Below are 23453 nucleotides of genomic sequence, written 5' to 3'. Positions count from 1 at the left end.
TATTATTATCATTATTATTATTAGTAGTAGTGGCAGCAGCAGCAGCAGCAGCAGCAACAACAGTAGTAGTAGTAGTAGTAATAGTAGTAGTAGTTGTTGTTGTATTACGATCATGAACATCATAGTAATGATAATAATAATAATAATATAATAATAATAATAAAGTAAAACTGATGGGTCATCACAATCGTCTGTTGACAAGAAAGAGAAGATTGCAACTGAGAGAGAGAGAGAGAGAGAGAGAGAGAGAGAGAGAGAGAGAGAGAGAGAGAGAGAGAGAGAGAGAGAGCTTTCTTGACTGTATGGCAGAATAATTATGATTCAGATATTCTCACTAGACTGGAGATAATCATGCGCTCAAATATCAGAAAATATTCACGTTAGGTATCTGACAAAGTTCATCTTAAAGATGTACTGATAGGCTCAGAGAAACTCGAACAATATTGGAGTTCTGATTTATGAGATAAATATAAACACAATTTAGTACTTCTAACGATGCAGTTTTTTTCTCTTTGCTAACTATAACGTTTTGGAAAATGAGTTATAGCTTCCTTTCGAGAAGAATGCAAAGTTTGGATGAAGTTTTAAATGTCTGGAAACTTGCTCTAAGCTGATCTCAGACAGCTCAAGATTTAAATATAGTGGAGAAGAAATAAGGTGATCCATCTTCACATAAGTAAGATTAGCTTCCTGTTGTAAATTAACTAAATGAATAGTGTCAGATGATTGCGTTAGATAATGTAAATGAAAAATAGATGGAAATGGGTAAGTGGACGTTTAAATATGGCGGGCAATGAGCTAGGCAGGTGTAGGCGCGGAGGAATACACAGCCTGGCCAGCTGTCGGGTGCGGCCATATTTGCGGTGAAGGTTCCTGTGTGGTGCGCCTCTTACACCTTCATCCCGGGTCATCGGCGTTACAATCGGCGGGTCCACCATGACGGAGCGGGAGGATAATGTCTACCGGGCCAAGCTTGCCGAGCAAGCGGAGAGATATGACGGTAAGGTGGCCAGGAAGGAGATAATTGTTTGCGATGATTGAGGTGGTGCCCCTTTTTGGGATATCTGAACCTTCGCCTCTTCTCTGGTTGACAGTCGCCGGAGATCATGGCTCTTGTTGCATTTTGGCGCGTGGGTGCATGTATAGGGTTATTTAGATCCACAGGGGGACATTCTTGGGTGGCCTGAGGACTGGAATTTTTGCTGTGGACAACCAAATGTGGGTGTGGGCGGCTGGAAGGGCGAGGAGGGTGGGGGCGTGATCAGAGATTTTGACATTTGAAAACGCGCAATTTGTGCCCGCGTGACTGCATCTCTGGAATCGATTTGGGCTCGTGCACAGCCATGTCGCCACTGCCACCACTGAGGATGTACATTAGGGGCAGAGGGGTATGTTTCCTCGTCTTTCCAGTGGTCGTTGCAGGGGATAGCGCCCCCCTTGATCCCAGCCCCCTCATAGCCGGGCGTAGCCGACAGGGAGCCTAGCCTGTCTCATTAATGGTTCCCTCAGACGCAGTACCACACAGTTAGACCCTTGAACCTTGCGGCTACTCTGAAAATGAGAATAGACCAAAAGTGTGTTCATTGTTAATATTGAACAGGTTTCTAGTGTCCAGACCAGCACACCATTACTCCCTTTCCTCCCACCCAACCATTCCATGACAAATTTAACCATAACAACCATCCTTACATAAGCCAGAAATGCCTGAAGTCAAAATAAATCAGGAATGGAGGTTGGTTTCCATTTTGCCTTTGATGAAACTGTATTTACACCCCTCATTGTATTTATTGACCCACATTGTCCTAGAACAAAGGCCTGACCCACTGACTTTAACACTTTATTTGACTGTTGTTTATTGCAGTTGCTTCCTCCTGCTGCAGATAAACACAAGACTGAGTATTATCAGTGGTCAATTTGCTGATATTTTCACAACATGTAATGCACTTGGCCAGAGTTTGTACCAAGTACACTTGTACAGTACCATATTTTTTGAGGAATCTGCAGTGCAATACTAAATTGATTTAATATGTTAATCCTGTAATGAGTAACTGGCCATCGTCCTAACCCTTTGTTCCTCGTGTATTTCCCACTCTTGTTAATTGGTAGGTAGAATCCAAAAAAAGTGAAACAAAAGTTTGAAAACTTTATTTCCCCAGTATGAATGGGCCACACCTCTTGTTATATTCTCGCATCAAGCTACCAGTGTGTGATTTTCTGACAGCAGTACAGTACTCTACTGAATGTTCACTGTAGTGATTATTCATCATACTGCATATTTAAGCAGGGTCCAATTTGCTTAAATTGGGCAGCTATAATTTTATTCATGAAATTTTTATTGTTGTAACCACGGGTTCATCTGGACATAACTAGGCTGTCTGCAGGCTGAAGTTGCCATTTTCCTGCAGTCCATCCTCCTCCTTTACTGGGAATAGAGAGGGAATTGAGGGATATTTGAAGGACTAGGTATTGTTGCTGCAGTTGTAAGGATGCCAGCATGTGAAGGTGCCCTACGTTATTACCAAAATCTCCTTTACAGTGTTATTTCATTATTGTATATGTTATGACCAAACTTTTGTTGATGATAGTACTGTTTTTGTATGTTGTGTAATACATGGTTAGGGTGATATAGAAACTTTCAAGACTGCTTTGCATTGTAGGTTGTTAGATTTGGTTTTGATCTTAAGATGTTTGGCTCACCTGTGATGTGTTGTTGTGTTTTAAGGGGTTTTTCCGCTTCAGTGAACAGATGACAGTTTTATTCTGGTCAGTCAGACAATTTAATTCAGCACAGGAGATGTGATAAAGAGGTTATACACTATTCTGGTGCTCTGGCCTTTAACATATTACCCCTTGAGGAGTGTAGGTGCCAGGGCTAGAGCATTCACACCAGACATCAAAGGCAAGAGTGATGAGTCACTTGACCTTGAATGGCACCATGTGAGCACTAAATCCTAACCATCCCTCCAGTTTACTCTTAGTGAGCAACATCTGGATGGAGCTCTGTAATCCACTAGTTCACTAGGCATCCATTTGTTGGCTATGTAGTATAATGGTTATTGTGCAGTGTAGTAAATGGATTCCTAACGTAGAGGAAATCATTTTGCATTTGCAGTTTGGAGTTGTCACTGTTAAATGGGTGGCTCTGCTGAATGGCAGTATAAATATCCCTCAATGCCTTCCCTATCTCCCTAAAGTAGGATTTTTGCACTGGAGGAAGATGGCTTCAGTGGCAGTTTATTGGAGCCACAGCTACTACTTTAAGTTGATCGGTGCCCCTGTGTACCAAACAGATTCAAAGGAAATCTTCCGTTTGCTGAGTTGAATAGTGATTGAGTTTGATTTGCAAGAATTATGGATGTGAAAGTTTTCACCTAAGCAAGACAATAAAAGCTAGTCATGTGCCTCTGTTGGAAACAAACTACACCCTGGTGAATAAACTCACATAGCGTTCATCACTTTAATATCTGGAATTGATGTTATGCCAAAGAAAGGATGTCTTACTTTGGGCATAATTTCCCAGGTGTGGGCTTGCCATCATTGATGAAACTGATAGGTTGGCTGGCCAGTTTAAGTATTGGGAGATATATGATATTTACACTTGGCTGCCCCATGGTCGTTGCGAAGTTAAAGTGCCAGACTCACTCACTGTAAAACATGTTATTTTGTCTGTCTATTTATTGCCAGATGTCTTAATCCCAAAAGGGGATGTGACAAACAAATCACCTTAATGTCTCCCTGTCCCCCTTCATTTCTCTGCCCCTGGTCCCAACTCACCCCCCTCCCCTCTCATACACCTCTCCTCTCCATCCCTTTGTCTCATCCTTGGCCTCCCCCTCCCACTCCCCCAGCTCCACCTCTCACATACACTCTCCTTGTCAGTCTCTCACTCTCCCTCCTCTCCACATGGCCAGACCACCTCATTGTATTTCTCCAAATGCTTTCCTATCACATCTGCATCCCCATGTCATGGGTGGTAACCATATGACAAAATTATGGCTCCTGGTGGTCTAGTGGGCAATTAAGGTGCTCCAATCAGATTGAGCCCATGCAGGTATATATCCAAGGGGTGGTTGGGGTTTGTGGCTCACTTAATGCTACTCAGGGATGAGTGAGGCTGGTCACTCTCATCTTAAATGTCAGGACCGACTTGCGTAGCCCCGGGCTCCTACACTCCTCATGGGACAGCACTGAATTAGATGATGAATGAATGAATGTACCCTGTTAAGCACTTCAGTCTCGTAACTTTCATCCTTACTCATCATACTATGCTGTCTGTCTACTGTATCTCTCTATTATCCAACCCTGTGTCACCTCATGAGGAGCGTAGGAACCTGGGGCTAGGCAAGTTGGTCCTGACATTTAAGATGAGAGTGACCAGCCTCACTCATCCCTGAGTGGCATTATGTGAGCAGTAAACGCCAACCACTCCTTGGATAAAAACCTACACAGGCTCAATCTGATTGGAGCACCTTGATTATCCACTAAACCACCGGACACCATAATATGGTTATAGGGATGTGCTGATTGTATGGATATCAGCAGTATCTTTTTTTTTTTTTTTTTTTTTTTTTTTTTTTTTTGTATGGGCAATGGAAAAATATGGCCAATACTCTGATACTTTTCTGGTTTATTATGTGATTCAAGACACTCATGTTTCATGACACTGATAAACAGATGGTTATGATATTATATTACATTATACAGTTATTACATGTACTGTATGATGTAACATTATCATACATTAATATTATATATCGATTACTATGCTGCTCCTGCATTAACAACACCCATGTTACCGGCATCAAATAAAACAAAATAACATCAAATAAATAAAGTAAAAGTATTGGTTTTGGTAGAGTATCAGCCATTTGTTAGTATTGGAGTATCAATATCAGTATTGGCTGAAAAGTGGGTATTGGTATCTGTATCGGCCAACATCTTGGTATTGGCACATCTCGGTTTGGTTATATGGTTACCACCCAGCGTAGTAAATGGTTTCCTGGTGTACAGGAAACCATTTTGCTTGCTGCTTAGGGTACAGTGATCCATAGACAGAAGGAAAAGGAAAGAATGAAGGCAAGTAAGACAAAAGAAGGAATGTAAAGCCACCGTAGGCAGAAGAAAGAGGAAAGCATGAAGAAGAGAAAGATGCTCACATTTTCCATTTCCTCCTCATCCAATTTTACTATACATTCAGTGACTTCATTTCTCTCGAAGACCATAACTTTATTCTTCCCTACTATACATTCAGTGACTTCATTTCTCTCGAAGACCATAACTTTATTCTTCCCTACGTTCACCTTTAGATTCCGTTTCTTACTCAACTCATTCATCAAGTCTTGCATCTCCCCTTCATCTTCACTTAACAACACAGTATTACCTGTATATAACAGTAGACAGAGCTTCCAAACACTGCTGTCTCTAATTAGGGCCACTCCAGCATCCATTGCCCTACCTTGTATCCCATTTATAACCCCATCCATATACAGATTGAATAACCATGGAGACATGACACATCCCTGTTTGAGTTCAAACGTCAAATAGAAATATTCAGTCAGTTCACTGTCCACATGCACTGCAGCCTTAGCACCCTCATGCATACTCTTCATGGCATTCAAGAACATCCCATTTATACTGTGTAGCTACAGTATTCTTAATACAGTCCACATTCCTTCCTTGTCTATCCACCCTGTCATATGCTTTCTCCAAATCCATGAAGGGTGCATACAACTTTTTCCCTTCTCTAGAAATTTTCTTTATTGTAATCATTATGGTGTTTTAAAAATTTGGGTGGTAACCATATAACCAAATGGATGCCAGGTGGTCTTGTAGATCAGGGTGCTCCAACCGAATGTAACCCAGAAGCTTTTACATCTGAAGGGTTATTGGAGTGTGTTACGTGATGCCTGAAGGGACGAACAACTAGTCGCTCCCACCTTGAATTTCTGGGCTAAGAGGCTGAGCCCCTAGTCTTCTACTCCTCTGATGAGACAGTAAAGGAATGGATGATAGCTCTAAAACAAATATGAGTACAGTAACCTGAGGAGCATCAGCAGTAGGAACTATTTAATTGGGTTCATTTTCTTGATTGTTTAATATTTTTTGATTCTTGATAATTAAAGTTTTTCACTTACCTATATTCTTAATAATTATTATATATATATCTATTTTCTATTGCCAGACGCCTCAATCCCGTTTGGGGTGGCCACAAACAAATTGCCTCCACGTCGTCCTGTCCCCCGCCATTTCACTGCCCTGCTCCCAACTCGCACCCCCCTCTCTCATATACCTCTCCACCCCATCCCTCCATCTCATCCTCGGCCTCGCCCTTCCTCTTCCCCCTTCCACCTCACTCACATACACACTCTTCGTCAGTCTTTCACCCTCCATCCTCTCCACATGGCCAAACCACCTCAGTGTGTTCCTCATAACACTTCCTATCACATCCACATCCACACCACAACGCTCCTTTATATCCTCATTCGTCAGCCTGTCTCTCCATGTGACTCCACAGGCTCCCCTTAAATAACTCATTTCCACTGCTCTCACTCTTGATTTGTGTCCTTCCAACAATGTCCAAGCTTCACTTCCATACATTAGAGTTGGTATCACAATACTGTCATGTAGTAACTTTTTCACTTCCATGCTCACTTCCCTGTTTCTTATCACTGCTTTCAAAGAACCAGCAACCTTTCTTCCCTGCTGTACCCTTTAAAGCACTTCACCCTCCAAACCTCCATCCTTACTCATCACACTACCCAAGTACTTAAACGTACTCACATTTTCCTATTCCTCACCATTCAACCGCGCTGTACATTCACTGACTTCACCTCTCTCAAAGACCATCACTTTACTCTTCCCTACATTCACCTTTAGATTCCATTTCTTACACACTCTCCCAAACTCATCCACCATGCCTTGCAGCTCCCCTTCGTCTTCACTCGACAACACAGTATCATCTGCAAACAACAGTACAGGGAGTTTCCAAACACTATCCTCTCTCGCCAGGGCCACTCCACCATCCACTACCCTACCTTGTACCTCTTTTATTACCCCATCCATGAACAGATTGAACAACCATGGAGACATGACACATCCCTGTTTCAACCCAACCTCCAAAGAGAAAAATTCACTTAGTTCACCATCCACACGCACTGCAGCCTCAGCACCATCATACATACTCTTCACAGCATTCAACAACTTTCCATCTACTCCATATATTCTTAATACTTTCCACAATCCTAGTCTATCCACCATGTCATATGCTTTCTCCAAATCCATGAAAGCCGCATACAACTTCTTTCCCTTCTCTAGAAACTTTTCCACTAAAGATCTAAGGATGAATATCTGATCTACACAACCTCTTCCCTTCCTAAAGCCTCCCTGTTCTTCTCCAACTAATTCCTCTGTTCTTTCTCTAACTCTGTTAATAAGTATCCTACCATACACTTTTCCTATTATACTAAGAAGACAAATGCCCCTATGATTACCACACACTTCTTTTTCCCCTTTTCCTTTGTACAAGGAAATAATTATACCAGACTTCCAATCCTCCGGGACTCTACCTTCCTCCAAGGCCAATCTGCACATCTTCCACATCCATTCTACTACTATATATATATATATATATATATATATATATATATATATATACATACATATATACAGTACATATCTATCTATCTATCTATCTATCTATGTATATATATACATAGGCCTATATATATATATATATATATATATATATATATATATATATATATATATATATATATATATATATATATATATATATATATATATCTATATATATATCTATATATCTATCTATATATATATATCTATATATATATATATATATCTCTCTCTCTCTCTCTCTCTCTCTCTCTCTCTCTCTCTCCAGTACATATCTATCTATCTATCTATATATCTATCTATATATAAATGTATACAGTACATATATATATATATATATTTATATATATATATATGTACATATATACATATATGTATATATATATATATATATATTAGTATCTATTTATCTATCTGTCTATCTGTATATATATTGCAAGTATTTTTCTTCTCGTTTAATGGTGCAGAAGTGACCTATTTAGACCTAATGTAGGTCTCACCAAGGCATAATTTAACCTGTGCATAATTCGGCCAGGAGCAGCTTAGGTTGTGGGTTCCAGGTGAAATTTAGTTTGACTCCTAGAATGTACAAGAAAGAATGTACTGTATAAAAAAAAAATTATGTATATATATCTATCTATCTATCTATATTGCCAGACGCCATAATCCCGTAAGGGGTGGCCATTTGACTTTGAGTTATTTGTTTTTATTTCACATATATATATATATATATATATATATATATTTTTCAGGAAAAGTGACAGGAGACAGTTGTCTTAAAAAAGTAATGGGAAATAAGAGGAAAACATGCCTGTTTAAAAAAAATGCAGAGAACTCTCTCAAAAAGCTGCAGACCTTGATACACAAAAAGTTACCTGTGTGTCATCATAAATCTGGCACTGGTATACTTTGTAGTTGTGATTGTTAAGCTATCCATTAGTTCATTTTCCCTTTTTGGATCATGTGCTATGAAATGATAACTGTAATATACTGTAGAACATATTTGAATTATTGGGATTGGAGACATGGGCAGTTTGATCCCCCCCCCCCATGGGTCACACACTTTTGCTTACCATTCATATCAAAACAAGTGTGATACAGAATTCAGAAGATCTGAAATTACCTTTAGGATCATTGGAGTGTTATGGATCTGCTAGTCATTAGTGTACACATTCCACAGTTTTTCCACATGGAGAGGGAGTGGAACCAGTTTTTTTGTGTGTGTGTAAGTAATTAAAGTAATCCCTTGATCATCCACATGTCCATTATCCAAACAATCCATTATCCAGATGCTGTTATTTGGCTGTTCAAAACCATTATTCATACATTTTTTCATTTTATCCATACAAAATGCTTGTGTCTGAGTGGAAATTATGGCCAAGCAGACATTTTTGTCTGGCCTGGCCAGTTTTTTCATACTTTTTTCATGTCTGCAGAGTATGGCCCTGCAGTGATGATGAGTGCTTTTCTGTGGTTCATGGGTCTGCTTGACCATGGAAATTGCTTGGCTATGGTTTACAGGTCTGCTTGGCCAGATTGAGTAGTGTAAAACACCAGGAATAAGTGTTGTATGGTGTACTGTAGTGGCCTTTTACACTGGCTTTCAGAGTTAGGGTATGTATAAAGGGGGGCCAGGGGAGAAGTCCATTATCCAGAGGGATCCACCATGCAGACGTGCCTCTGGCTCTGTTGTGTCAGGTAATTAAGGGATTATTGTATCTTTATAATGTCATAGATCATGTGTTCAGTTTGTAGCTGGGCTTAGAGAACAGTAATTTTCTTTAAATAGTATTGTCATAACTTCAATTCACCCTTCATGTTTTAACTGCAAGTGGTTCAAGTTGTGCACCAGCTTGGTGGTTTAAGTATCAAGTTTACCTACTGACCTACTATTTTCTGGTGTACTGTACATGACTGGGACAGTAATAACCTTTGTATAAGTGATAGCACAATGGACCATACAAGAAGTTCTAACGCTTACAGTACAGTATATTGCTGTTGCCTACTGTAGCTTTCTGATTCTATTCTGATTCTGATGGAGAGTGAGACTCTGTTGAGAGTGTAGGCCTATGTGGGTGAGGTGGAGGGGGAGAGAGGGAGGGGGAGGCCAAGGATGAGATGGAGGGATGGAGTGGAGAGGTATATGAGGGAGCGGGATGTGAACTGGGAGCAGGGCAGTGAAATGGCGGGGGACAGTGCGACGTGGAAGCGATTCGTTTGTGGGCACTCCGTATGGGATTAAGGCGTCGGGCAATAGATAGATAGATTCTGTTGGAGCATTCTGGTAGAGCCATTAATAAGTTAATGTGAGTCTGTTGCTTAACCCCTTCAGTATGGTAATGCCTTTTTGTGATATAAATTTTTAAGAGGTCTTCCTTTAGCAGTGATAAATTGTTTGGAGGTAGGGTGAATAATAAGTCTTTGTAGTGAAGGAGTTATGCCAGTGAATCATTGAGCAATGAGGATAGTTGTTGTGGGGTTAATTCCTGAATCTTGGTGACATCCTTTTGAGTTCATTCCTTGTGATGTCAGATGATTTGTTCAGCTTAGGAAATGCGTGCCATACTGAAGGGGTTTATTAAGGAGTTATTTGGCTCCTGCAGGCTGAAAGATCTACCCTAAACTGAAAAAAATCATCAGGAGATGGTAAAAGTGAAATGAAGAAGACATCCTTAGGCTTGAAGAGTTAAAGTTGTTTCACTTAAAGTAGCATGTAGCATACACATTGAAGACATTAAGTGAGGGCTGTCAGTACACGCGTGATACATGCACCACCTTCATTATAACTGGTTGGATTTACCTCCTGAATGGTTGCTAGAATATTGTTAAACTATTCAGACCTACATCACTACCATGTACTGTATGCTTAGTGCTTTGGTAAAATTTGTTATGTAGCATTATTATGTTTTGTGATGATAAAGGGTCAGTGCCTGTACAGTACAGTGTATTGTTATGTTTAAGATGATTATGTCTGCCATATTTGTTTGAAGGGAAGGTGTGCATGTAGGGTAGAGCATGGTTTTCTTATTTGTTGGGAAAGATAAATGCATTTCTTTTTTTTAGTTTTTGGGTAACTTCTTAGTAGGGACAGACATGCTCAAGGTCTTGGCTGGATCCACTCATCACATTGTTGCATCTTTTTTTTTTTTTTTTTTTTTTTTTTTTTTTTTATGTGTCCGACTCTGGGCAAAGGCTTCAGAGCCTATTGCTTGGGGGCACTGACCTATCCCAAGGCCCAGTAGTCCTCCTACACCTCCACATGTCACCACTTCGGCGCTAACACCCACCATCCATATTGAATACATGCTAGGGCTGTCTCATACAGGATTGGTGTATTGGTATTAGCGGGGGTATTTTTACGACATGTCGGCGGGTCATCTGGTAGATCAGGAAAGTCTGCTTTTTTAGGAGATTCAAATCCTCAAACTGTTCCCTGCCCCAGCCGGGATTCGATCCTGGGTCCATTAGGACCGCAGGCCGCCTCTCTACCGATTCAGCCACGCCTGTCAGTACATAGGTCGTTAGCTACTTCAGTGTAGGGTTGTCATTTTTTTGGTTTATTCTTGCTGTTTCCAGACAATTTTAGGAAAGATTTCTGTGTAATGATTCACAGAATCTATATCTAACAATTGCAGTTCAGAGTATTTCCCCCAAGCTTTTTAAAACACAGTACTCTGTTGCAGTTTGGTAGCAGCAACAATAAACAAGTATACAAGTATACTGAAACTAAGTACAATATACAAGAATAAACAAGTGACTTGTAGAAGAGTCGTATGGTATGTAGGAGGACTGCTGGGCCTTGGGAGCAGGCTGCGAAGCCTATACCGAGAGTCGGACACATGAAAAAAAAAAAAATGGAGTTGTACGGGTTAACTAGATTATGGGTTTTCATTGACACCTCAGTATTGCTCATAGCTAGTATCAATGAAAATTGTAATGACAATGAAGTTGAAGTAGGAAATATTTTACTGCTGTATGTGAACTTATGTAGTGCTGCTCTTGGGTGCCTGCCCGTTCCCCTCTATCTTCTTTGCATCAGTCCTCTTCTGTCTCTCTTTCCTTTATTCTTTCCCATTCCTTCTGTCTGTGGGTTACTCTACACTGAGTGACAAGCCAAATGGTTTCCTGTACACCAGGAAACTATTTACTATGATGGGTGGTAACCATACAACTAGGTTATGGCGCCTGGTGGTTTAGTGGGCAATTAAGGCACTCCAATCGGATTGAGCCAGTGTAGGTTTATATGCAAGGGGTTGTTGGGGTTTATTGCTCATGTAATGCTACTTGGATGAGTGAGGCTGGTCACACTCATCTTAAATGTCAGGACCAACTTGCCTAGTCCCGGGCTCCTACGCTCCTCATGGGGCAACACTGGATTAGATGAATGAATGAATGACAATGTAACAGCTGTACACCCCAGCTAAAGTAGAATTGTATTGTCAGTAGATGAATTCCTGAAACAATGTACTGTACAGTAGATGGTGTTAATTCTGGATAATCGTCATTGAAGTCAACTTTTTTTTTTTTTTTTTTTTTTTTTTTTTTTTGTAAGAATGGTGATTGGAAGAGTGTAGCAGAAAAGAAAATATCTTGCTGATGCCTAGCTCCCTCCTGGGAACTACTCGTCTGGGGAAGACTGAGACGTGTTGACGTGTTTCCGGGCTCCTTTGTCCTTATACTGTGTCTCCAGACTTCTTTGTCCTTATACTGTGTCTCCAGGCTCCTTTGTCCTCATACTGTGTCTCCAGGCTCCTTTGTCCTAATACTGTGTCTCTAGGCTCCTTTGTCCTTATACTGTGTCTCCAGGCTCCATTGTCCTTATACTGTGTCTCCACGCTCCTTTTTCCTTATACTGTCTCTCCAGACTACTGTGCTCTTATACTGTATCTCCAGGTTCCTCTGTCCTTATACTGTGTCTCCAGGCTCCTTTGTCCTTATACTGTGTCTCCAGACTCCTTTGTCATTATACTGTGTCTCCAGGCTCCTTTGTCTTTATACTGTGTCTCCAGGCTTCTTTGTCTTTATACTGTGTCTCCAGGCTCCTTTGTCTTTATACTGTGTCTCCAGGCTCCTTTGTCTTTTTACTGTGTCTCCAGGCTTCTTTGTCCTTATAATCTACATTTCTCTCGACCGACCATACCTCTTCCATTCCCCTTGCCTGTATCTGTAAATATTCAAAATGTAGGCACACTTGAAATGTTGGCAAACCATTGATATGACTTGATTCTCAGATTGAAATACAGTACATGATAAATGTTCTGGATACCGGTACTTAGATAATTAAGCAGGTTGTACTAATTAAACAGATGTGCTATTTTTATCAAAGGTTGTAAAGTATAAATATTGAATTTCCGAGGGAATATGTTTCTTCTTACCTTAGGATAATGTTTTACCGATAGTACCAAGTCTCCAGTGTGATCTTGGTTAAATTCCGAGGCTCTGGTGTGATCTTGGTTAAGTACTGAGGCTCGATTGTGATATTGGTAAATAGTGTTGAAGGAAAGAAGATAAATTGCCATAGTGGAGTAGGGAAGAATATAAATGACCTTAGTGGAATAGGAAGAAATAATGTGGAGTAGGAAAGAATGTAGATAACTCATAGGTGGGTATGGAAAAGCTCGGCATGTTTACCCTGAGTTGACCTCCTTTACTGTCGTGGAGCAGTTTGCCCTCCCCTGCTCTTGTTTACTAGTAGCTCCACTTTAGTGCCACGTCCCAGGGTGTTCTCATCACCACCAGCAGCCACATCTCTTGTACCAGGTACCCAGCATCTTGCTGATTTCCACACCCTCTTTTGTGTCTGTGTACAATCAGAATCAGCAGTTTGCCTATTACCATATTGTATTCTGCTGCATCCACATAACGCTTAGTGTGTGTCGATCACATCCATCTTTGACACATCAGAGAGAGAAGCTTACCATACTTGTAGGCTTAGGATTAAGAGTCAACAAAGAAAAGTGATTTGTAAAAGAGGTCAGATATGACAGGATCTTTCTGGCTTAGATTGCACGGGTATTTAAATTTTCATACACTGCCTGTTTTTTCTAACTCAGCCTAAAATTGCTATCTTGACATCTTGAACTCAGGCTTGTAACAACAGATTAATATTAGAATATGATGCTAGTCATGGAAAGTTCTATGGAAAGGATGTAGAGCCATTTCATTGTCTTGTCACTGGGCTACATGGAATAAGCTATAGAAGAGTGGAATTCTGAGCCAGGTTAAGTTGAAAGAACCATAGGATATATATATCATTACTTTATTAACTTTTTTTTTTTTTTCTTCTATGTTGTTACATCAGTTTTCTTAATCTTTGGTGATATGGTACTTTCCAAACAGGAGAGCTTGGTCATAACCATCATTTACCCCTTCACTGCTTAAGTTCTGTCCTAAGCTGAGTAAAATACAGTAATCTGGCATTTTAAGTCAGTCCAAAGCTGGATAATGTAACATGGAAATAACAAGAATGAAGTAATCAGAAAAGAGGGGTGCATGATAAACTACTGGCTTGTGAATGATACAGGCCCCCCTTCCTTTTTCTCAGCAAATAAGCTTAATACTGTATTGTGCAGCATTGACCCTAGAAACTTTTACGATACAGGTACTGTAGACCTTCACTATAACTGACTACTTGGGGGGAAACCTGATTTGATGAGGCCAATAAATCGCTATATCCAATGGTTCCCCTGAGGTGGAATTTCAAGCATGTTTGAAAATAAGTGATTGCCATATTCTAGTACTGAAAATGAAAACTATGTCCATTTTATTCCAACTTGGCCCATAATTTTGCCCATTTGCTTCTTCATGACTAGTACAGTATTATGGGACTGTGGTCTGTTACAGCCCTTGTGCTGCTGAGCACTTTTCCTTGAGACAAGCACTGACACCAAACTTGACAAGGACCTGCTCTGACATCGGTCATGCCCATGCAAAATTTTAGGTCATTCCACCCAACAGTATGATATGTAGAGGGTTCCCAATGTCTAGTGAGAAATCAGGCACAAGTGTGTGTGGTTCATGCCAACTGATTGCATGCAATAATAATTTACTCCATTGTCGTCAGCACATTGTTCCGCATCTTTTGATGTATGGTGGGTCAAAATCCGTGGGGGTCAAATGTGGACAGACACACAGACAACATTTATTCGCATATTATTGATAACAACGCAGCGGTCACGATGGGGAGAGGGTAATTTCAGGCCAGGTTGGAGTAAAAAGAGTAGGAAACAGATGTATTGTGACCCATTGCACCCCACTTCATGGACGTTGTTTGTTATAGCTGACAGAAATCCTGTGGCTTTTGTAGTGTCATTTAAGTCTAATACTGTACTGTATTTGGTCTACCAAGGTCCTTTAAATCGAGGGTGTGCTGGAAGTATTAAGTGATTAGTAACATGGCCATTTAACACAATACACTGATGTATTGTATTAAATTGTGCTTGGTATCTGGAAGCTGTTTTCTTAAATTATGGGAGAGATTTTTTTGAAATGGGGGTTAGGGAGTTAACTGAAAAACTGTACTAGCAGCAATAAACTATGACAAGTTGCAATAGTATGGAAGGGTTAAAGTTGGAATGCATCCCTTTGCTTGACAGGCGTTTGGTAGTGACCAAATTATATTTCTGAAGTGTCAACTATGCATTAAAGATTTAACAGTGTAATAAAAATAATGACAGCCTATGTTAGTGTAATAAAAAAGTCACAACCACTTATACTACCTCTTCTGAGTTATTGGGATCAAAGGCCAGTACATTACTGGTAGATATCCAGAGTACTTCCCTTGTTGACATTGCATGATTGAAAAAACGCCAGTGACCTCTTTGGGTTCAAGACCATGAATGTATCAAAGCAGTGACTCAAGTTGGAGCATGCTATATCCACTAGACCATAAACTCCTATAATATCTATCTATATCCAGATGCCTTAATCCTGTAAAGGGTGACCACAATCAGATTGCATCCATGTTGCCCTGTTCCCTGTCATTTTGCTGCCCTCCTCCTAACTTAATCCCCCCCCCACACCCTCACATACCTCTCTACTCCATCCTTCCATCGTGTCCTCAGTCTCCCCCTTCCTCTCCCCACTCCCCCCTCTACCTCACTCACATACACTCTCTTTGTTAGTCTCTCACTCTCCAACCTCTCCACATAGCCAAACCATCTCAATGGACATGGCCAGACCTCGTCAACATATTTCTCGTATTGCTTTGCATCACATAAACACCACAATGCTCCCTCACTTTCTCATTTGTCAGTCTGTCTCTCCATGTAACATCACATACTCCTCTCGGATAACTCATTTCCACTGCTCTAAACTTGTGTCCTTCTAACAAGGTCCAGGCTTTGTTTCTGTACATTAGAGTGGGGATCACGATACTGTCTTGCAGCAACTCCATCACTTTCCTATTTCTTAATCACTGCCATAAGTGAGTCAGCTACCTTTCTTCCCTACTGAATCCTTTCAAGGACTTCATCCTCCAAACTTCCATCCTTACTCATCACACTGTCCAGGCACTATAATAACAAGTAGGCAAATCAACTTCAGTTGAGGATCATGAATTTTTCTCCGTAGCTCATAATATTTTGCACCCACCTGTGTTAACCACACTATGAGGTTTGGCTTTGATGTTAACCTTTTTGTGTCAGGTAGGAGCTTCAAGGCATACTGTATTATTATATGTTCACTGTGTAAAATTTGTTGATACTGCAGGTGTAATGATTAATTTTATTTAAAATGTAAATGTCTCGTACGAAAGAAAAAAAAATCTGATAGACAACTTTGTGGTGAATCACAGGAAACTTTTAGAAAAAAATACTGTTTTTTCAAAAGCATAATGAAGCAACTTCAAAGTGAAATAACTTGGTGAGAGACATGTCAGAGTCCAGAGAGTCTTCAGTTGAAGGAAATTGTGGTAGTTGGAAGAATAAAGTAAGCCATTGTATTGGAGTGGTTTATTAGCAAAGGAATTAAGTACTGCTGGGAAGATTATGGATTCATTGTCAGGAAGTCTTGTGGTTAGAACACTTCAGTAAGAATGATGGTCTAGTGATTTACCTAGGTTTGGTTCCCAGGATGGTACTTGATTATGCACTTCCATCAAGGGAAGTAGGCGTGGTCATATACCACTAAATGCAGTGGTCTGCAGTAGCTTAGCCTCAGATTCCTATACTTCAAAGTGAGCAGTATGGTATCTGCAGAGTTTTTCAAGGTAACAGTTTCATTTCTGTTGTGTGGAAGGAGTGAGTAGGATGATAAAGTATAACAAGGAAAATTTAGATGTAAGAGACACTATCTGTACGGATTCAAAGTACCTGTTCTGGATGTGAGGTAACCCCTCCTACCTAATACCTGTACATGCTAAGGTTATTCAGCTTTGTGGTTACTTTCAGGTTGGAGAGGTAGATATCATCATCATCTAATCCTTTGTTGCCCCATGAGGAGCGTAGGAGCCTAAGGCTAGGCAAGTTGGTCCTGACATTTAAGATAAGAGTGACCAGCTTCACTCATCCCTGAGCGGCATTATGTGAGCAATAAGCCCCAACCACCCCTTGGATAGAAACCTTCACAGGCTCAGTCAGATTGGAACCACCAGGTGCCATAATTTGGTTATATGGTTACCACCCAGCATAGTAAATGGTTTCCTGGTGTACAGGATACCATTTGACTTGTCACTCAGTGTAGAGTCACCCATAGGTGGCAGAAGAGGAAAGAATGAAGGAAAGAAAGACAGAAGAGAGAGTGTAAAGTCACCCATAGGCAGAAGGAAGAGGAAAGAATGAAGGAAGTAAAGTCAGAAGAGGAAGGAAGGAAGGCACATAATTCGTATTGATTGTAGTGATTTCTATAAGGTTATTTGGCAAAAATAATTGTTTCCAAAATTTTCCTACAGTATTTTCATTCTTACCCAAGGGATGGCTTTTTTTATTTTTGACGGTTGATAGTGCGGTAACCATTAGACATATGAGAGTAAAATATACATTTTCAGGAATGTAAAGATTAAGTCCTTGAAATCTAAAAGACCAAAGTTTACCTTGGTGAAAGTTGAAAAAAATTGGACCTGAAATGCAGCTGGGGGGATAGTGAGGGTGGGAGATTTGTGGTTTTTGGGAGTTAATTATCATTGATTTGTCATCTGCCCCTGTTTCTTAGTAACAAGTGGGGATGGGATGATCCAGTAAAAAAGAATGCATGATTGAGAATCTATAATGATCGTCCTTTGAATTGGGTCATACATCCATATACAGTACTGTACTTTGTGTGTGTGTGTGTGTGTGTGGTAGTCATAGTAGTAGTAGTAGTAGTAGTGGTGGTGGTGTTGAATGCACATAGAATTAGAGCACAGTACAATGAACGCTTTGGGTACTGTAATATATTGAACAAACTGGGCTATGCACCTAGTGAAAGTAGGTGCATGGCCTCAGGTCAAGTTAAGGTGCATATAATATACATTATGCACTGAATGATAACCACATCATAAAGCCATTCTTCAGGGTTGAAGTGGCATGAAAGTAGAATTTTTAATCAAACTGTCACCAGATGACTGAATTGACGTTAGGAAGAATGTGTAGTAGTGAAGGTTATACGGTATATAACTTCTCAAGTCTAAACATCTCTTAAGTTGGGTATAGTTGTCTAGAGATTGCCAGAATAAGAGATAGAATACATCATCAGTTTGAAAGGGTTAGTGTAGTCATGGTCATACAGTTTATACAGTAGGAGTACAGTACGCCTGTCCTCATTATTTAAACTTAATTACTGGTGAATTAAGCCCTTTTTCTCCTTGTTCATGATTCACCATAGATTGTCAAAGTGCCATATGCTTTAACCAGGAGCCTGTAGTAAAGTTTATGGTGTGTAATGTAAAACTTATGTATCAGTATTAACCTGTACAGTGTACAGTTTATTCCCTCATTTGTTAAGAAGGCTCTCTGGCTTCCCAAACCCTGTACCTTACCTGCTTACAGTATTTTGGTACAGTATATTGCACATCAACCCTTGCCGAGCTGCATACTTCATATGTGGCATAGTGAAGTTGTGTATGGACCAAGCTGCAAGCCTTATGTGAGGTACTGTTGACAGTGGGTATTAAACTGTGTTTTAGGGGAGGTAAACTACCTTATAAAGATTCAGTCCGGCAGGGGTTAATATTTTCTTGTATGTTGTATGTGCAATGTCTGTTAAAACATTAAGGTAACATAAAAAAAATTACCTTCCAAATACAATCTTAAGGATGAGGTGAAGAAATGTTAGAAAGCACCTACAATGGTTGTGTTCACTGTGTTATAAAAAGTGACGGTATCTAAAGACAGGAACATCCATTTTACATTGTTGTACGGATGTTACCCCACCACTTAGCACTTGTTTTGCAGGCAGCTTCATGCTTCCCACAGCACAGGTGATTGGTAAGCTCAATCCTGCTGTACTTACCCCCTCCTCCATTGATTTTTTGAGAGCCTTACCAGAGATCTCCCCATCCTAGTAAGCATGAGAAATCCGAATGAGGAAAGGTTACCAGTCTTTTTTGTTTTTTAATGAAATTTACAGAGATGGTTGAGGCGATGAAGCTTGTGGCTTCAATGGATGTGGAGCTGACAGTGGAGGAGCGAAATTTGCTTTCTGTGGCATACAAGAATGTCATTGGGGCGCGACGGGCGTCGTGGCGTATCATCTCCTCCATTGAGCAGAAAGAGGAAAACAAAGGTGGTGAGGAGAAGCTGGAGATGATCCGCACATATAGGACACAGGTACAGTCTACATACTTCTTGTTTACAGTTGTTATTTTGGCCCTTGGCTCTAGATATATACAATAAACTCTTTTAACTTTGTACTCATGCCAATCATGGCTCCTTCAGGGATAATGGATGAAGCTAGAAGTGGTAAGGGAGTACAGTAAACTCCCAATTATCCGTCTCAGCACTACCTGGCATACATCATTATCCGGGGTAGCCAATGGCTGAACTAAAATGATACCCGGCAGTAAGCATAAAATCTTGACACTATCTGACATGAAGGACTCTTTCTTCTGGCTAAAAGTACATTATCATCACTATTATATTAGTGACTTGGATTCTGCTAAGGCACTGGTGAAAGTGTATTGGAAAGAAAAGTTGATTGTGTTACTAAACAAGAAGAATTGATGAAAATGTGCTTATTTTACTAGGCAAAATAATCATGCTACAAAGGAATAGTTAACACAAAATACAAAGTGATTTAGACAACTGGTTCTTCCCAGGTGAAGGTTGTCTTTCATGTAATGAGACAAAAGTTTTTTTTAGTTCTTTGTGGTGGAGTCATCTGCTAGAATTTTGATTTATGAAAGTACAGTATGGTGTACACAGTACAGTACAGTGCAGTGAAGCGCTTTTTTTTTTTTTCTCAATAATGTCTTTACATCACCACCACCACCATCATCACTGCAATTAACATGAAATGTGTTTCTGTACAGATAATTATAGTGTACTTTATAGTACATACAGTATTTCAGTATTAGGGATGTCTTTTAGCTGTTTGTCAACGATTTCTAGTGTTTAGTGTTTGTGTTTGTACATTAGGTACTGTCAGGTGAAAGAAAATGGGTCTCCCGGCTGGGGGGACTTTGATACCATCCCCATCGTCAGCATGAAATTGTTTCTGTACATAAAATTACAGTGTACATAGCAGTACATTACAGTATTTTGTTATTAGGAACATCTGTTAGCTGTTTTTTAATGTTTTAAAGCATTTCCTGGGGGTTAGACAGTGGAAAATTGTTGTAGAGTTAGGCAGTTAGGGGCCCATACAGGGTACTTTTACATAGTCTGGCATTTTGATAGTATTTTGCAGGTCTTTGGCTCTATGCGCCAGATAATCGGGAGTTTACTGTATATTTGCCATCAGAGTAAAACATTGTTGGGCTTAATCCTGTGGTTCAGTGAGTTATGCAGATGGTAGGTAGAGGATACTTAGCTTGGGTTTAGCAGCAGTTTGCAGAGATTTTTAAAAAGACTGAATACTGATTGGATATTGGATGGAGAGGAGTGAGGACTTATTACTTTCAGCTTGAGGTAAATAAAATTACCTGATTTTAGAATAAAATGAACTGCATGTCTTTAGGTTGAAAGGATTCAAAGCTGTACAGCTTTGACAGCTCTCACTAAATGCAGCAGCTGTCAATGTAACTAACTGTCAGATCAGGATTAGAGTTCTATTTTGATGAATCCAATCACCCCCCTTGTTCACACCTTTGAGATTTTTTGGTTTTATTAATATCTGTTTGTAATGAAGAAAGTCAAAATGGGGAAAGCCCCAGGAATTGTGTTGATATGCTGAAGCATGGGGAGAGATAGAAGTAGAATGGATGTGGAAGATGTGTAGACTGGCCTAGGAGGAAAGTAGAGTCTTAGAGGATAGGTAGTCATGTATGATTACTCCCCTGTACAAAGGAAAAGGGGAAAAGAAGTGCATGGTAATCATAGGGGCATTTGTCGTCTTAGTGTAAACAGAAGTATATGGTAGGATACTTACTGACAGAGTTAGGGAAATAATAGAGGAATTAGTTGGAGAAGAACAAGGAGGTTTTTAGGAAGGGAAGGGGTTGTGTAGATCAGATATTCATTCTTAGATCTTTAGTGGAAAAGTTTTTAGAGAAGGGAAATAAGTTGTATGCTGCCTTCATAGATTTGGAGAAAGCATATGGTGGATAGACAAGGATTATGGAAAGTATTAAGAATATATGGAGTAGACAGGAAGTTGTTGAATGCCGTGAAGAGCATGTATGAGGGTGCTAAGGCTGCAGTGTGTGTGGATAATGAACTGAGTGAATTTTTCTATTTGAAGCTTGGATTGTGACAGGGATGTGTCATGTCTCCATGGTTGTTCAGTCTGTATATGGATGGGGTTATAAAAGAGGTACAAGGTAGGGCAGTGGATGTTGGAGCAGTCCTAGTGAGAGAGCAGTGTTTGGAAACCCCCTGTACTGTTGTTTGCAGATGATATTGTTGTTACGTGAAGACGAAGGGGAGCTGCAAGGCTTGGTGGAAGAGTTTGGGAGAGTATGTAAGAAATAGAATCTAAAGGTGAATGTAGGGAAGAGTAAAGTTGTGGTCTTCAAGAGAGGTCAGTGAATGTACACCCACTACAAATTGACTTAGGACCTACACACTGAATTGCTGTGGGAGAGTTGCCTGTCTTTGCTTTGTGTTTCCACCTCTGCCAAGTGAATTTTTTGGGCAAGAAGTAACTGGCAACTCCCCTGGTGTTGGCAGGAGGTGGTGAAACACTCAGCACGTCAGTTCTTGCCCAGAAGCGAGAATGGGAGTATATGTTCCCGTTGCTCCGAGCTTGCACCTCCCTCTTTTTCCGTATGCATTACTGTTTGCCCTGTTATTTTCCTAGAGTCGAGTTGTCATGCCTGGAAAGTACTACTTAAGGGATGAGAGGGTCTATATCATTGCATGGAGGCAGGATAATGTCCCTATCAACACGATTTGTGAACGTATTGGATGCGCAAGTCGACCGTCCTGAAGTTTCTTGATGCAGTGTGTGGCTTGCCACCTGATATCGTATCAGAGCACAAGCATGGCGGTGGAAAGAAGAGGACAACTTCCAGAGGTACAGATATGCTTCTGAAGAGGGAAGTAATCAAGAATCCTCGACTGACAGCAGCAGAATTGAAGACAATGCATCCCCAGCTGTTACAAGATGTCTCAATTTGAACTATCCAACACCGCCTGCAGAAGGAGCTGGGTTTGCCAAGCCGCACTGCAGCCAAGAAACCGCTTCTTACTGGCTGCTTGAAGAAGCAGCGCATTCAGTATGCCAAGAAGTATGCACACTGGACATTGGATGAGTGGAGAAAAGTTGTTTTCTAATGAAAGCACATTTCAAGTGTTCCAGGTACGTTCTGCCAAGATTTGTCGCCCTGCCTCCCATAGCCGATATGACCCTGGTTATGCGGTGCTGACTGTTAAGCACCCACAATCAGTAATGGTATGGGGGTGTTTCTGATGTGACATGGGAAGGGGAGGCCTCTACTTTCTTCCTAAGAACTTGATGATGAATGGTGGCCGGTACCTTCAAGTTCTGAAAGATCATTTGTTAAACGTTTTTGCTTTTCATGGGTGTGACTTTTTCATGCACGATTTAGCTCCATGTCACAAGTCAAGAAAGGTGACAAAATGGCTTCAGGATAATCAGATTAAGGTCCTCGACTGGCCTGGCAGCAGTCCAGATCTAAATTTGTTAAAAAACTGCTGGGCAAAGATGAAGCAGCTCATGGCAGAGAAGACACCCAATCTAGACAACCACAAGACTGAACTGACAAATTTTTGGTGCAATGAAATGTCCTTAGATTACTTTAGAGGTCTAAGTGATTCCATGCCAAAACGCATCCAACTGGTCCTGAAAAACAAGGGAAACATGATTTCATATTAATGAATGGCATTTCATGAACAAACATTGTGATATATTATGATTTCTGTGTTTTTTAATACCTTGTGGGGGAGGTCCTAAGTCAATTTGCAGTAGCTGTACTTTGAGGTTGGATGAGGAGGAAATGGAAAATGTGAGTGCATTTAAGTACTTGGATAGTGTGATGAGTAAGGATGGAAGTTTGGAGGATGAAGTGCCTGAAAGGGTACAACAAGGAAGAAAGGTTGCTGGCTTCTTGAAAGCAGTGATAAGAAACAAAAGTGAGCATGGAAATGAAAAAGTTACTACTTGACAATATTGTGATACCAACTCTTACGTATGGAAGTAAAGCTTGGACCTTGTTGGAGGGACAGAAGTCAAGAGTGACAGCTGTGGAACTGAGTTATTTGAGAGGAGCATGTGGAATCACA

At 40.4% G+C, this 23453-nt stretch overlaps 1 protein-coding gene across 1 annotated transcript in view; it reads left to right on the top strand.

Moving 5' to 3' along the window:
* The first annotated feature begins 857 nt into the window (after nucleotides 1–857).
* The window catches only part of 14-3-3epsilon (tyrosine 3-monooxygenase/tryptophan 5-monooxygenase activation protein epsilon), a 75533-nt gene continuing 52937 nt past the window's right edge, over nucleotides 858–23453 (top strand). The window contains exons 1-2 of the mRNA XM_080276307.1: nucleotides 858–1000; nucleotides 19180–19379. Of these exons, the coding sequence (XP_080132433.1) occupies nucleotides 937–1000; nucleotides 19180–19379 (264 nt within the window). The 5' untranslated portion in view covers nucleotides 858–936. The remainder of the gene's footprint in view (nucleotides 1001–19179; nucleotides 19380–23453) is intronic.

This window comes from Coenobita brevimanus, chromosome 65 (assembly GCF_032717465.1).
Source record: "Coenobita brevimanus isolate Jiangsu-jjx chromosome 65, ASM3271746v2, whole genome shotgun sequence".
NCBI lineage: Eukaryota > Metazoa > Arthropoda > Malacostraca > Decapoda > Coenobitidae > Coenobita > Coenobita brevimanus.
The sequence above is the reverse complement of the archived record's forward strand: the minus strand, read 5'-3'. Positions and strand labels throughout refer to the sequence as shown.